At 40.9% G+C, this 17,079-nt stretch overlaps 3 protein-coding genes across 4 annotated transcripts in view; 1 reads left to right on the top strand and 2 right to left on the bottom strand.

Annotated features, from left to right (window-relative positions):
* Positions 1–527, top strand: part of LOC109201372 (zinc finger protein 708-like) — a gene marked incomplete at its 5' end in the record, with an annotated part of 1,940 nt that extends 1,413 nt beyond the window's left edge. The window contains one exon of the mRNA XM_019357042.2: positions 44–527. The remainder of the gene's footprint in view (positions 1–43) is intronic.
* Positions 1–17,079, bottom strand: part of LOC102078817 (zinc finger protein 665) — a 1,047,781-nt gene that overhangs the window by 908,674 nt on the left and 122,028 nt on the right. The window lies entirely within an intron of this gene.
* LOC102081886 (uncharacterized) overlaps positions 15,177–17,079 on the bottom strand; it is a 37,447-nt gene continuing 35,544 nt past the window's right edge. Inside the window, exon 8 of one of the 2 annotated variants that reach the window (XM_019356950.2) lies at positions 15,177–16,429. In XM_019356950.2, coding sequence (XP_019212495.1) covers positions 16,398–16,429 — 32 coding nt within the window. In that variant the 3' untranslated portion in view covers positions 15,177–16,397. The remainder of the gene's footprint in view (positions 16,430–17,079) is intronic. The other variant, XM_019356949.2, reaches the window with a different exon arrangement.

Here is a 17,079-nt window from a genome sequence, read left to right as displayed (position 1 = left end):
AAAATGTTGAAGGAATTCCCTGACTTACACTGTCTTTGTTTAGAAGCAGAGCAAAGCACATGGATCCATTTCTCAACCCTGTCGTCACTGTGGTGGTGGGAAAGAGTTTCTCTGTGATCTTTGTGGAAAAACTTCTAATCATCAACGGGACCTAAAAACACATCAATGTAGACACACTGGAGACAAAATGAACTACTGCAAAGAATGTGGGAGAGACTTCCACACACCAAGTACATTAAAAATACATGACCTCTTCCACAGTGTGGTCAAAAAGAACATCTGTGACCAGTGTGGGTCATGCTTCACCACTGCACTTGAGCTTAAAGTACAAGCATAAGCGAATCCACACAGGAGAGACACCATACAAGTGCAGACAGTGTGACAAAATTTTCTCACAATCAGGTCATTGTAACAAACATGAACGTACACACATGGAAGTGAACTTCAGCTGTGACCAGTGTGACAAGAGTTTCAGGAATCTCAGTTCATACTCCGAACACAAACGATTCCACGCTGTAAATAAACTGTTTCACTGTTACCAATGTGCAAAAACATTCACGTCATTATCTGCTCTGTGCAAACATCAGCCTGATCATGCAGGACTGAAATCACTGGATCACAATGAATCTGAAGAGAGAGAAAGATCCTCTTCTGGTTTCAGGGTCGGACTTAAAAACCTTGAGATCAGGCTCCACAGAGTTCAGCTGGAATCTCCTGTAAAGAGTGTCAGCTGATGTCACACTTGGATCTGATGAGGTAGCTCTGATTTCTGGAGCTGCAGTAAATAATCCTGAACGTTACATTTAAGCTGTATGTATAGATATGTATATCAAGTTTATGTTATCCCTGTTACATTTTAATCTTTGTTCCCTTAGGACACAGTAGTGTTTAGTAGTTGTACTTGTTACTGTATTATTAAAGTTACAGGAATGTCTTTTTTACCAAACTAATAATGTATCAGAATTGCAGCTATGGATATATATTTCAATTTCTTTCATTTGTACTTTCTTAGTGTTTCCAAAATTAAATTATTTTTTATGTATTCATTTTATGTGTTATCTCAGTTAAATTTAAATTCTTCATTCATATTTAATCTTTTGCTGTTGTAAAATCTTCTCTTAAATCCTTTTCTCCCAAAACTGCAAATATTTTCACAGCAGTTGCTGTTAAAACTTCCAAAATGAACTAAATCTGTCCACCAGCTTTGAAAAAACACCTTCTGTGACTTTATGTCCAGAAAAAAGAAACTCAAGCTAAACTGGTTTTGGGCTGTACTTCCATATAATACCAGTTTGTACCAGAAGACGAAGAAGTGAGGCTGTGTAACCTTTATTCCATAGGTGTCAAACTCTGGCCCGCGGGCCAAATTTGGCCCGCAGCCTAATTACATTTGGCCCATGAAGCCATACCAAATTACTATTAGAGCGGGCCTACTGGTATTATACAGCTAATATATATGTTGTTTAGTATTAAGCTTTGCTTGTTCCAAATTCAGTTTTTCAGCAAAACTTGTTTGAGTCCATAAGAAAAGATTCATTCTTATATCTGGAGGAAGATTTTTTTAAAAAAAAAAATATAACTGTTAGCCCACGACTTCGTTCCAGTTTTGAATTTTGGCCCACTATGTATTTGAGTTTGACACCCCTGCTTTATTCAATTAGGCAAAGAACACATTCGTATTCACAGTGGCAGCAAAGAAATGTTAAAAGTTAAAAACAGCAGCACACATCAGGACCATTTTAAAGATAACAGGTGACTACTTTTACGTAATTCAAATTCTGTTAAACCTCTATTTTTTGTTCCTCCTTTCACTTTAGTGTATTTAGTCCTTGAAGTCAACATGTTGTTTTTTAATGAATTTTGATCCACATGTTTGCAGCTGTTTTCTTGTTGATTTGAAGTTTGTATTATGAAATCCTGATAATGTTAAAGCGTTAGTTATATTTGATGAAGTCTGTGTAGAGTTTATCTTATTAAACAGTTTGGTGTGAAAAATAAAGAAATGGTCATGTGGAGGTTTATCAGAGGAGGAGACTTGGCTGTTCTCCAGTCACACTGAACAAGGATTGTGGAGCTCATTAAAAACTCTAAAATGATCTTCAAGGATAATATGTTTGATTTTTCTTAAAAACGTGCTGTTGGCATGAAGTTTTCAGACAGTGTTTTTAAGAGCCATTGTGGTTAACGTCTCACACATTCCAATAAAGCAGATTTGCTGCTCGTCTACAGGACTCTCATGGAGCACCACTTTGAAACTTTGTAACTCTCTCTCTGCAAAATACAATATATAAAGACCAATGTTGGGCAATTAATTATATAGTTACTTCTTCAAAAAAGTTACTGAGTATTGTAAACAAATATTTTTGCAGCTGTTTACCTAAAAATGCTGCTAAGGCATTTTTTTAAACAAACATTTCAAACTATTTACAGAACAATCAGCTGTTCTACATCAAATCTGATGCCACACAAATTACTTGTGCCTCTCCAGAAAATAATTTCTGTCCACTATGAGATAAAGGACAACATCAAAAGCCTGATACCTGCAGGCCTGACAACAGGCCTGCAGGTATCAATGGTCCGGATCTGGTCCAGTGTCTGTATGGAGTCCAAAGGTGAGGTAGAGAGTAGTGGGTAACAGGCTGAAGGAGACTGCAGAAACTTTAACTGTCTCCATCAACCTCCATCTTATGCACTGCCTTCCAGTTCTCTGGGTCACCCTCAGCCCCCATCTTTGGGTTGAGGGTTTGGGTTGTTACTCCTGTAACATTTAGCAATCGCCTCATTGTTCTGACACACACAACAAAACTATTGACTACACTACACACTAACTACACAAGATTTGCGCCAAGGGCGTAGATTTGGTTTTGGCATTGGTGGGGACGGGTGTTTCAACCACCGAACCCCGCCCTTTTTCTTTCTTTTTTTTCCTTTTCGTCTTTGCTTCTTGATAAAAAAGGACAAATATACTTGCCTACATATGCTATTCTACATGCTATTAAAACATGTAAAATTACAATTCATAGTGTTATATGTGAATTATATAATGTTAAATTACTATTAAACAAATGACTGACTAAGTATTTTAGACTTTAGTTTACTTCAGCCATATTCCACATAAATCAAGTATCATACAAAAATAAAAATAGCTTCAAATACAGTCAAGACAATAAAAGAATATGACTTTAAGGACTTAAATGTGGGATGGAGCGATTTCGCAGGTCTTTCCTCCCCACTGCTGTCAGACTCCACAACAAAGACTTTTGCAGCTGATCAAACACACATAAGACGTTGTAAGTTGTATTTTTACTCAGGTGTATATAACATTTGTATTCTATTTTTATCCTAATGTATATTTTATTCTATTTTATTCTATTCTTTACAGTTGTGTACAGTATATTATTCTTATTGTATTCTAATTTTTGCTATATAACTTTGCACTGTCCACTTTCTGCTGTGACAAAACGAAAGGTAATCTTATCTTATCTTAACATGATTACTTCAGTTATAGTACACCAACTTCTCTTATACATTAGCACTAAGAGAACACTAAATGAACTGGTGGTTTTTGTCCATAAAACTCATCTAAGATGACCACAAAATTATTATTCTGTGCTTGATGTGCCTCACCTTTGGCCCTGGCTTTTCCCCTCTGACTGCACTAGGACATATTGATAAAATAACACATTGATTCGTGCCATATAAAAAGTGAGACAATTCAGATTCTTTGTCAAATCTACACTAATCAATCAATTTACATCAGCAGCCAAACAATTGTAGTGCAAACTGCACTACAATAAGTGGTATGGAATATTTGCAAAATCATGACTACCTCATGATATTTTGTCTCAAAAATTAACCCTATGAATATGTCAGTGCCACTAGGATGAAATTATTGTGTCACCAACATTTTAACGTATAATTTTAACAGCCTCTTTAAACTAATATCCTGGCTTGCTCGAGGCTGCCGTTTTTTCTTACAGTTTCAATCAAAATTAGACATGTTGCTCTGAGACTGGGAGAACTAATAGAGCTGCTTGTTGTGCAGTTAGTGTCCAAAACACGTAATTCATGGTTGCATACAATTTTAGACTGATGTGGGCCAAAGCCTAGCATAGCCTGTAACGTTATTATGACGGACACATTTCATGAGTGAACTTGGCTTTAAGTGACTTACAGGTTTCTTTGAAAAATACTTTCTTATATGCACGTTCTTCCTCGTTGCTGCCATCCTCCTCTCCTCCTCGCAGCGCAGGTTTGCCGCTGCTGAAACTAAACAGAGCTCCCTGAAAAGCTCAGCCAATCACATTGGCCATATTTGTCACATGAGGTCGGACTCCAGTAGAGAACGTAATTTAACTCTTTCTGCACCGCTGGGTGACTGAGACGCTGACAGATCGATTTTTTTTCTTTCTATGGTTTTTTTTTTTTTTTTTTTTTTTTTTACAAGAAGCGATCAAATTATTGGTGGGGACAATTCAATAATCGCTGGATATTGGTGGGGACGTGTCCCCTCCGTCCATGCCAAATCGACGCCCTTGATTTGCGCTAAATGTCGCAAATCTCTCACATCTCACAACACTGCCCTCACTCCTAAATTTTCCTCTTCTTAACAACTTCCATTTCTTAACAACCAAATGCCATGTTTTGATTGGTCGGTATGGTACATTTTTTGACCAATGGGAAAGGGTGGGGGTGTTTTGTTTTTTTCTTTGCTCACAGGCAGAGAGTGCTTTAGAGCATTTTCTTTACCATTTCTTCCCCCAGTAAATATAAACAACAATAGTATTCAGGAAGAAAACCAAACATTGGATTTTTTTTTTTTTTATCACAACTCTGTTTTTTACGTGGCCTATCAACACAATTTAAAAACTGGTATAAAGTCCACACTTTTTCCGTCACTTGTTCCATCTGTCCTGCTCACATCTCCAATGGTTATACATGTTGTCATTAACGTGGCTTCACTCCACATCAGCCACGCCGCTTTGCTAGCTAAAACAGCGGTGTCGGCACATAAGTACGCTGTCATAGCCTGTCAACGACGTTGATTAGCTGCGCATATATGAATTTCAATCGCGTGATTGGCTGGACGATGGGATAAGGTGCCATTGTTCTAATCCCATACAGGAGCAGCCAGTCAATTACTGACTAACACTGCAAAACAGAATTGTTAACGTATAAATTTTAATTTCAATTCAGGTTAGAATTTTTATTTTATATGCAACACAGATTTTTTCTGCACAGAGACCGTGCCAGCAGTGCGCAATTGCGCACACGTGCAGCTTACAGGGAACATTGGTGAGTGCACAAATTGAACAAGGTCTCATGGTTTGATGCTTGTCCAATGCCTGGGTTGATCTGGACTGGTTAAGCACTGCTTGTCTTTTTTTTATGATGCTGGATTTAACCAACGCTTACTGGCAGATTCCCTTGTCTGCAGAGTCCAAAGACAAAAATGGCCTTCTCCACTCTGTACGGTTCGTACCAATTCGTCACACTTCCGTTTGGCTCTTTTGAAGCCTCGGCCATTTTTCAGCACCTCATGGAGCATTAGCTGCTTTCTCAAATTGCATATGCTGTTTCCTACCTGAATTATGTTGGTGTGGTACCCCTGTGAGGGAATGGCCACATTAATATCATTTTGTGTAAAACATTTGTATTATGGTACATTTTTTATTACTATATGTATATCTATTTGGTTTCTTTAAAGAAATCGAAATCCTTGTAAAAGGGAGTCATATTATATTAGAAAGCAGTGAGGGCGGAATGCTGGTGGTTGCTCCAGGGTTTCGGGGTGCAGCCCACCTTTCACTGCTTCCTCAGACACGTTCGAGAGGAAGACAGAGAGACAGTGTGCCTTCCTTACTCTGCTCTTCTCCTGCTTTTACAGGTCGGTAAATGGTGCTGGTACCGAAAATGTTGTTTATTGTTACCATGGTTAACCACGTTAATGTGAATGCGAGAGTTTAAGGCGGTCCGCCAGAGTTATTTATATGTAAAAATTTACCATAAACAGGGGAGAAACCAGAGGAATGTCCCGCGCTGCCACATCATGAGCCCCGCCCGTTAGGTGGAATGCTCGTGAAGCAGAGTCAGTGCCCTTCTATGCTCTTCGCAAACGTTTTGTAATGCTCCAATCAAATCAGTTCTGTGAGATGTGAATGTTAATAGTGACTGAGTAGATTAGCTAGTGTAACACAAGCACTCTGAGCAACTCTGTGTAGCTAACAGAGGCATGACATGTTAATTCAACAAACTGGGTTTCAATATGCACTAAATAGTGATTTTGCCAGTAAATTACTGAAGGGAACAAATGTGATATATTTACCGATGCTGTTTGTAATGGAGACCAGGGGTTCCATTACCTGGTTGGTATTGTTAGTGATTAATTGTTGGATTGGGAATTTAAAATAGTGTAATAAAGAAAAAACACATTAGTTCTTATGGAGTGTTTTATTGGGTTTATGTGACATACAATTAAAATGAGAGCTTGTAAAGGTGAAGAGACAGTGGGACTGGCCATCCTACCTGTGTCAGAGAAGAGCCAAGGTTAAAGCTGTTTACAGTTAATCATTTGTCAGTAACCTAAATAAGGTACTCACCTGTCCTGGTTGCATCTTGCAGGATGTGGAGTAAAAGAGTGAAAGCAGCTCAATCAACTCAATCAAGACTCTTGGAGCAGACCAGTGAGCCAGGTTAGGGAGTATGGATAAAGAGGGTTTTAATTTCTATAGTAATGGGTGAAGCTCATGTTATTGGTTTGTTTATAGTACGTGTTGGAAATATGTATATGTTTGTGATGTGCTTTATTGTTATTGTATGTATGTGTGTGTGGAGGGTTATTTTTTCATTTTGATTAGTTAACCCCCATACTTGGGCTATTCTGGATGGTCACCTGAAAAGGTAGAGTATAAAAGGAAGCCATTTTGTTTAGTTGTAGTTAGTGTTCTTGTGCTCTTATCATGTTCCTTCATTAATAAAGTGCCAATCCATGGATGTCTTTTACACCAGTCTCGCATCATATTATTGGAGAGAACCTATGACCGCCAGCCAAAACTGACACTGTTATTGAACTGTTTAGCCAGTAAAACACTGTTGAAGACAATGTGATGTGTTTATTGATATGAGTAAGGAAAGTAACTGTTATGAAAGAAGATGTTAATTAGAGAAAATGAACCAGTAAAGACAGTATATTTCACTGAGGATGTGAAATAAGTAAATGTAATTGATGTGAATGAGGAACCTGCTGAATAGTATATTGAAAGCTCATGGTAGTGTTTATATAGCATTTGTTTGTGTGAAATAAATCAGACTTAGACACGTTCTGGAGGAAAACAGAGATGCATTGTGTCTTCCTTACTCCGCTCTTCACCTGCTTTTACAGGTAACATATTTGTCATCATGGTCTTCATCATTGGGACCCGTAACAAATCTTGGGGGCTCGTCCAGGATTGTCGACACCTTGCAGTTGGGGCTGATCCAAAAATGACATCTAGGACCAGGATGGAAGCTGATGCGAGCTGAAAGTTGGAGCTGAGACTGATCCATGGTTGCTAAGACGGTGGGTCCAGCTTCATCCAGACAGTAGAGCCAAACATTACACAAGGGTGCTTGAGGACAGTTGAAAGAGATGTGATTTTCCCTCCTGAACAGGTCACCTGGTTAAAGTGCCCCGTTCCATCAACCATGAATCCGCTTGATTGTTTAGTGCTCTTTGAGGCTGATGAGGGTAACCAGGCCCTAAAGCGGTTCAATGTCTTGACGGGGTTAGTTGAAATACGGAATCCAGCTAAGCCATACATCACCATTGCTCTAAGTAATGACACCAAACATGATATCACCTTGACAAGGAAGATGGCCCTGGGCACCTTACAGCCAGTTGAACGTATTGTGGAGGTTAAGGCCCCAAACGAGTTCCCACCTGGAATAACAGTTCACTAGATGACGGTGGAGTCAGCGGGACCTCTCCCAATGTCGTGGTATCCACCAGTGAATCTTGATCATTTGGAGGAGGAACAAAAAGAGATTGTCCAGAGAATGCGGTTTGATGAGTGCAGGGTCTTTGAGTGGAATGGGAGCAATATTGGTTGTAATCCTGATCTGAAAATGGTGATAAACCTAAAGGATGACATACCAGTGCAGAGAGCATATACCTCCTTTGCGCGGTCTTGTAGATGGGGATACAACTTCCTCCCACGGATTCCTATCCTATTCCTGTCTAAACGGCCCATCTGTGTCTCTGTTCCTGTCCGTGATGTGGCCTCCCATGATTTACGCACCGTCTGTGTGGGCCTGGATCCTTGTGTCATCGATTCACAGAGAGTTGGGGAATGACTTTCAACTCTCTGTGAATGGTACTCATGGCCATTGATCAGTGTGCTTTGGTCAGTGGGCTTTGGTAAGTGGTTGTTGATCAATGGTCATGAGAATTTGTATATTAATGATCAAGGAACTGACCTCCCAGACCATTGTTCCTTCAGTGGGCTGGTTTCAGTCATTATGGAAATGTACTGTTTATAAGATTGGGGAAACCTGCATTCAGCTGAGACTGAAGAAGTCACTTGGATGAGTGACAAAACGTTTCTCCCACTAAAAACGTTACGTCCAGATGAACGGAATCAGCTTTTGGAGATTTACTTAACTGCTTGATTGAGTATGTATTAAGACACTTTAAAATTTTGTTTTTATTATTACTATTACCAGGTTATTACCAGGAGAAGCTCACAAAGCTTTCTGCTTTACTTCAGTTTCTCATTAAAATAAATAAATAAAAACTTTCAGATCTTGGTACATCACAAAAACAGACATAAAAAAGGCCATTCATTTGGTTTACATGTAAATATTTATTTAGCCGCAGCTATTTTATTTATCTGGAGATGCCCAGGGAAGAGGTTTATCATGTTGTGGGAAAGTGGCTGTGTGGTTTCCCCTTGGGTATTACACATTTCTTAATTAACTCCACCTCCGCCCTCCAATCAAGGCTGCTCACCGGCCTGGGCAGCCACTAAATTCACAGCCTGGTACGCTGGTCCCCTCGTCTACATGGAAGCTGCCACACCACCATTACCATCTGCTCAATCGTCTGCAGCTGCAATGCCGCCGGAGGGACCCGCTCTGCCCGAGCAGGAAGACAGCACAACGGATGGTCCTGCATATCCATGTACGGCACAGCGTCCAGCATGCAGGGTACTGTCAGGGACCTGGGCTCGAGCAACCCTGGTTCCCTGTGCACTTATATTCACTTATATGTGTGAATTTGCAGCTGGAATAAGGGTTAAAGGTATCATCAGACTAGGGAAGTTGCTGCTTTCTACGAAAAGCAAGTAAAATAGCACAACCAACAACTGTAATACTTGCATTAACAACAATAATAACAAAACAAACTACTACGACAATCAGTCCAATTTATCCCTCCAACAGATCCATCCATTTGGTTCCTCCTGGCTGACCTGAAGGTAAGAAACATGTGTAGGGTGTCAGCTGTCAAGTAGGTGATGAGTGAAGTAAGTAAGTAACTAAAACTTATTAATATAGCACTTTTTTAGACAAGAATCTATTACAAAGTGCTTAACTTATTAAAAATACAGCAGACTGAAACAACATAATACACAAGAACATCAAAAATATTTTTATAGTTGATCAGAAATGTACTGTAACTGTTTTGTCTCGGAGTGTTATTTACTGAAACTGAATTGTAACTGAATCTTGGCTCCATCCAAACATCCCCAATGCCTAGGTGGAGTTACCAAGCTGGACATTACACCACCAGGATCACACCAAATATTCCTGTAAGGGAAGGTGCGACCACAGCAGAGAGCAACCAGGGCGTCCATATCGTTGTTGGGGACTTTAATAAGGCATGTGTGAAAATTGTACTCCCCAAATTCCACCAATATGTTACATGTCCTACCAGAGGGGTAAGGACACTGAACCATGTGAAGATATCAAGCCGGCCTACAGACTGACACCCTTCCATGACCTAGGACAATCTGACAGAATCTCTCTGCTCCTCATCCCTGCCTACATCCCCCTCAGGAAAAAAACACAAGCCCCTCCAAGCATCCTGGTCATGGCTACAGACCTATAGCCCTCACAGGAAAAGATACGTGAGGATGGTCTTCGTGAACTACAGCTCAGCGTTCAACACCATAATCCCAGACATTTTTACCACCAAACTGGACCACCTTAAACCTGATCCTGAATTAAATATTTCCTCATCAACTGGCCCCAAACAGTCTATGAGTCCAGCAGCCACATCTCTATCAATCTCACCTGGTCCCACAACACCAACATGCTGGTAAAGAAGGCCCAGCAGCAACTGCATTTCCTCCTTGTCCTGAGAAAGAATAACCCAGACCGGAAGCTGCTGCTAGTCTTTTACTGTGTTTCAGTGGAGAGCGTACTCTCCTACAGCCTGGCTATTAGGTACGCAGGGGCCACAACTGAGAACAGAAAGGCTGCACAGAGGGTAATTAACACCACAAAAAACAAAAAAAACAAACATTGGCTGCCCTCTGCCACCCATGGAGGCCATTGCCATGTCCTCCATTCTCAGGAAAACCACTGTCATCATTGGTGACCCCTTGCACCCCACCCACCACCCTTGTGACCCGTGCCTTCTGGTCGGTACCTAAGGTCAGTCATATTCCACACCTCCAGAGTCAGAAACATCTTCTTCTGATTCAGGCTCTAAACAAGTAATGTCCCTTCTGGTGACTTCTTGTGACAATTGGATAAACCTAGAATCTCAGCTCACAACGACTTGATGTCGTCTTCATTTGTCCTTCATTTTAATGTAGCTAATCACGTGCAAAGATAGGATCTAGGACTATGATCACAACATTGTGTGAAAGAAAGGCAGAGTGCAGAAACTGTGAAGACAGCGACTGTGGTGGTACAGGCCAGGTACACAGAGCGACACAGAGACAAGGATCTGGAATTAATTGCAGGTACATTGGGAAAAGTGATAGAAATGATCAAAAATGGAACAGGAGAATGAATTTCTAAAATGTTAATATTTGTCAGAGCAAAATCAAAAAATACATCTAAGTGTTGCTCATATCTACCTGTAGCTGGAGGAGAGGTGACATTCACTGGCCCTGGAAGAGTGTCCTGTTTTGAGTCAGGTATCTCTGCTGCACCATCCACTGTGTGGTCATCTTACACAATCTATTGTGTAAGGTGACTTGGAGCAATGGAAGGTTAAAACAGCATTCACGCTTACAGACAAATATGATTTAAATGTAGACCTTATAAGCGAAGGCCTTGAATTCATTTAGCTTCTATCTGCAGTTGAGCTTGCCTAGTAACAAGTGACAGAAGAAGAGTGAAGAAAGTGTAAAGTCTCCAGGGGCTATTCGGAGAATGAGTTTAATTACCATGTATGGAAGAAAGTACTAGAAAGAGGAACATCTGTCTATTTTAGCTATTTTTAAGTGATGATTTACTGTAACTTAAGCATATTATGTACATTTGTGACGCAGAAGGGGCTGAAACCTGACATGAATAAAACTATTCTGAATTGAGTTGTTCGGAGAAGATCTATGCTGATGTGTTGCAGTGTACATCTTCTGTTAAGAGATTTTTACATTTACTTACTTTGATAACCTTTATTTTGCTTAAGTATAATTTCTTGTGAGAACATGATGTGCCTGCAACCAACAGATTAAGGAACAGAAGCATGCGTAAGGAGGATTACAAAGTCACACATGCTCAGGTAGAGACAGTTCCAACCTGAAGCTGATATGACAAAAGATACTAGTTCCTCTTGTCTTATGGATAACGGCCACTCATGCGATAACTAATAACCATAACTAGAGATGTTTTTCTATTACGTATGCTCCACCTAGAGATGCTGTGTAATCTATTCTCTGCTATAAAATAAAGAACGGACTGAGGCTCTGCGCGACTTGCTTGTGTCTTGCCACGCAGTAAGCTTCGCCTGTGTACACGAAATAAACTGAGTTTGTGTTTCTTGCTCTCCTTCCAGGTTTTCCTTTGACATCTTCCCACACGTGTACTCAATGAATCATCGTTTGACTGAACACTTCTGGGCCAGTGTTGGTTTGTTCCTTGTCTCAATATTTCGAATCGGGACATTACCAATACAGATCATTCACAGCTAGGCTAAAATTGAACGATCTCAGTGATCGTGAAAACAGAGCTATTTAGGAGCAATAAGGCAGCAGAGCTAAAAGAGCCAAAGATCTCAAACACACTGAACACTCACTCACTTGGAGAACCAATTTTCAGGTTGATGATGCTGATGAGCTTCAAAGATTTTCCAGCTCTCTTGATGACACGTCACTCACATGTTCCAGCATCATCTTGTCTCACATTCTTCAGAATCGAAGACACGACTCCATCAGCTATCTGTCCTTCAGATCCACCCAGTACTCAAAAGATGGATGCTGGTAATCTGGAACAAGTCGTCCATGCTGATATAAAAGGACAAGTTCTTCATCTTCCAGGTCAGTTCTGCTCCACTCTACAACTCTGTCTTGCTCTTGACGAAGGCGGTCGCACTTTTCTCCTCTCCTCCTCTCCTCCTCTCCTCCTCTCCCCTTAGCTTCCCTGCTTAGCCTCTTGTGTCCTTGTCTAGTCTCGTGTTTTTTTGTATTACTTTTCCCTGGAACACTCTCTCACAGTCTGTTCTCTAAAACCTAAAAGAGGAATTATGGATTGGATCAACTGGTCCCTAAATGCAATTGACACCCTTTTCTCAACGAAAAGTCTGGGCTCGGGTGAGCCTGAGTGCTGAAGATATCTACCTATTCGGAACCATGATAACAGGGTTCTGGCTGATCGGAGCTGTTGATGGCCTGCTGCAGGCGGTGATGCTGCAGGTGATGGTGTAGAAGTCGCAGGGGATGGTTCAGCAGGTGACGGCTGAACAGACTTCCCCGGACCGTCAGCTGACATGAGGATGTGCTGGCTGGGTCCTCCAGGACCCCCAGCGGACAAGGCGTGGTGCTGGGTGGGCTAATCGGACCCACCAGCTGACTTGGCTTGAGGCTGGACAGGCTCCTCGGGCCCTCAAGCTGACGACACTTGAGGCTGGACGGGGTCCTCGGACCCTCCAGTGGAAACAGACACTGAAGCAGCAGGTACGGAGACCTCTGGCAGTGTGGACACTGGCTGGGACTGAGCAGCCCAGTGGCTAGACTCAGGCAGCAACAGTGGGATGCAGTCCTCAGAGGGCTGAAAGTGTTCCCCAATACACTCAGGAGAGGACGGAGGCGGATGCGTGAACTTTCACCCGTCGGCTGAGAGCCGAGACTGTTCTGGTGAGTTCTCCGGGTGAGCTGCTGGCGCTGACGTCTTGACATCTAGGGGTCCAGAGTTGGCTGGTGACTGACACCCAGCCTCTGGGTAATCCCTAGAGGGAGCAATTGTCTCTGAAATGGCCAGCTTAAGAGAACCAGCAGATGCTGTGGTGAAGTGTGTTCCCTGCTTAGAATGAGACAGTGAGGATGGTGGCTGAATGAGTGAGTGAGCAGACAGCTGAGCTAGTGGCAGCTGAGCTATAGGTAGCGGAGCGGCTACAGACTGACCTACAGGTAGCAGAGACGACTGTAGTGGAGGCATAATAGGTGGTGGAGTGGCTGACAGAACTGAGGGCAGCTGTGCTGCTGACAGAACTGAGGGCAGCTGACAGAACTGAGGGCAGCTGACAGAACTGAGGGCAGCTGACAGAACTGATGGCAGCTGACACAACTGAAGGCAGCTGACTAAACTGAGGGCAGCTGACTGAACTGAGGGCAGCTGGGCTGCTGACTGAACTGCTAACTGTGTTACAGACCCAACGTTAGACTGTGGTGAAGGCGTGGATGGGAGAACATAGTCAGGAAGAACTGTTTCAGTGAGGTTTACAGCTCCCCCCTGAATAGACCAGTGCAGATGAGAGTCCCAAACGTTTTTATTCTTTAAATTCATAATGCCAGGCTCAGTAACTCCAATAGCAATAGCCATAGATGAAACAGAAAGACCACTATTATCTTTGGTGGAAAAGCAACATAGCCCCAGAATAAATAGTACTTGTATCCGACAAAGCAGAAACAATGTCCCTCTCACTTACCACTGCCGGTTGTTTACATGTCCTGACATCCGGCTGTGGGGTGCCACGCCTCCCTCCCTCGCTCACAGACACATAACGGGTATGGTAGTCCATTCTCTCTGCAGCACGGACTACACTGCCCATTAGGCTACATTCTTTCGAGCTATACCTGTAGCATTCTGCCTATTAGCTTAGCACAACAACAACAAAAAGGCGCTCTCTCACCCAGGAAACACGCAGAGAGAGAGAGCGTAACCATGGCAACCGTAACGCTGCCGCTTGGAACAACAGAACATAGCTGTCAAACAAACCCAAACAATCCTGACCCGCGACAATATGAAACAGGGAAGTACCGCCGTGTAATCCATTTATTTCAACAAAGTAACTCTATTCTAAATACCACCTTTTTAAACGGTAACTGTAACGGAATACAGTTACTCATATTTTGTATTTTAAATACGTAACGGCGGTACATGTATTCCGTTACTCCCCAACAGAGAATATAAATATCACTAAATAACTTTAGAAAAACTTCCATTTGACTCGTAACATTTAATGTTATAAAAAGATATATTTTATGTTTTAAATAATCTTAAAATGTTAGTCTACAAAATATGCAGCAATTTAATTTATTAATTCTCTTTAGCTGATAGTTTGTGGAGCCATAACTGCATCTCTACCAGTTTCTCTGCACTCCAGCCTCCTCTGTGCCATGTGAAGGGGTTTTCCTTAAGGCAGGAGAAATTATCTCCACGAAAAGGAACAGGTTCGGCCATCGCATAGTGGAACAAATTCTCTTCTTAAATAAAAATGAAAAAGGGTTACCTTATGCATCATGTTTTTAATTTGCAAGTTCATAAGCATTTTCCCTTTCCATTTCACAATCAATTCTGCCCCCAGTTCAAAAATATGTACAGGAAAATTTGCCTATTATAATATTATTTATAAATATACCCATCTAGCGATTAATTGCATAAGTACATGGAGGCAGGACCTCACGGCAGAAGCATACTTCATAATGTGCATTATTATATGTATGTTATATGTAACGTGCTATTTTTCAATTATTGTATTTACCAACATCAAGAAGTCACAAGCAAAGAAAGACCACACCATGGTGCATGTTCAAACCAGGAAGGTTTGCTGGTCAAAATTATTTATTAAACAAATAAACAACATTTTTTAACACCAAAAAATACACGTTCAAAGCAACACAACAGCAGCCCAATATGAGACAGAATTCCACTCTGTAGAGTGGGCAATCATAATGAAGCAGTTGGTTTTATTTTGTGGGTTCAAGCTGCTCTTCATATTTTTGGCCACCAGATGTCACCAGAGAGGACTGTGTTGAGGACAGTGTGTGTGTGTGTGTTTGTCTGAAACCATTTTTTTCTCACTCTGTTCTTGTTTTTGCATGATCTGTTTGGTTGCGAAGTGACAAAGGCTATAGTTATAGTGTGTAGTTGTTGTCTTATTTTGTGTGTCAGATATACTAGTGAATATCATAGTTGCTCCAAAATAGCCACCAAAGGCATGTGCTGTCTCCACATGGAAAACTGGACTGATCCACCTCCTGCCTTCAGAACTGCAGGGTTTAGGCCTTTGGTGATCTCCTCTGTCTTATAGTGGACAGAAACTCTTTTTGGAGTGGCACAACTAATTTGTGCCTTCTTAGTTAATGCAGCACACCTGATTGTTCTGTGAATAGTTTTAAATGGTTATATAAAAAATGCCTGAGGCCTTGGCTGTATTTTTAGGTCAATAGTACCACACAACTTTATTGTTTGCAAAATTTGTGCATAATTTTTAGAAGTGTACAATTTCTTTTTGCAATTCAAGTTATCAACAAGGTTTGTTAAACATGTTTGTGGTTTTGACAGTAAAAGCCTTGTTTCTACTTGGATTTTATGTTGTCTGCATTTAAATCAGTTGTGCTAATACAGTATGTCAACATAAAAAATAACAGGAAATTCAGACATGTGAGTTTGTGCTGAAAATAATAATACCAAACAAGGCAAGGTAAGAAGTTCTTAAATGTGAAATATAGACGGAAAATCTAAAGTAGTCAAAAGTGGATAATTAAACCCTGGACCTCAGAGGGTTAACCTTTACATTCTGCTCCTATTTCATAAGACCCCACCAACATAAAAGAGCTCTAAAAACACCCTTCTGATTCTGAGATTAGAGCCCATAAATTCATTTATGTTTGTAAAACAGCTTGACTTTGTGTCAGTAAATCTCATGAACAGCCTGAAAATGAATAAACTGTACTTCGGAGTCACTGACAGACTCGTCTGAGTCTGGATGTTCAGGAAAGTTCATTTATGTCCTCAGATCGTCTGACTCACAGTTCATCTGTATGTCCTCCTGTCTGACCTGCAGGTGAGAAACAGGTGTGAGGTGTCAGCTGTCAGTGAAGAACAGAACAGAATCCATTTGGTCTTCTAGTTTAGGAGATTGGGTTAAAAAAGAATTGATAACATATATAAAGTGAGAAAATGTCCATACTGATGAATTTTTTGATTTGTCTTTTAGAATCAGGAAACAGATGATCTGACCAAAATTGCAATTTTGTTTTCATCAACAAAAATAAAATATATATGAAAATAGAAAAAATAGTATTTAACAGGTCTGACAGCCTATTCAGGGTCAGAGGTCATGTTGGGTTCATCCAGCTGTTCTATTGACTGTCTATTGACAGGTCTGTTGACCTGTTTGGCTGCAGATCTGTAAGAGCTCATCTGAGACTTTTGGAAGGACAAATCCTTGAGTCTCTGAACATGTTTGTTTATTATGAGTCTGAAACTGCTTACAGATCAGTAACCCTGATCAGCTGGTGTCAAAAAAGCAAAAGTGCAGCAACACAGCTACAGTATAGATATATGCATTACAATAAACACTGCCTGTATTCAGACAAATTGCTAACTTACCGTATTTTTCTGACCATAAGGCGCACAAGATTATAAGGTGCATTAAGCAAACAAAACAGTCAGATAAGTCAAACTTTACTTAACTAATCTTTTTGC

This window comes from Oreochromis niloticus, linkage group LG3 (assembly GCF_001858045.2).
Source record: "Oreochromis niloticus isolate F11D_XX linkage group LG3, O_niloticus_UMD_NMBU, whole genome shotgun sequence".
NCBI lineage: Eukaryota > Metazoa > Chordata > Actinopteri > Cichliformes > Cichlidae > Oreochromis > Oreochromis niloticus.
The sequence above is the reverse complement of the archived record's forward strand: the minus strand, read 5'-3'. Positions and strand labels throughout refer to the sequence as shown.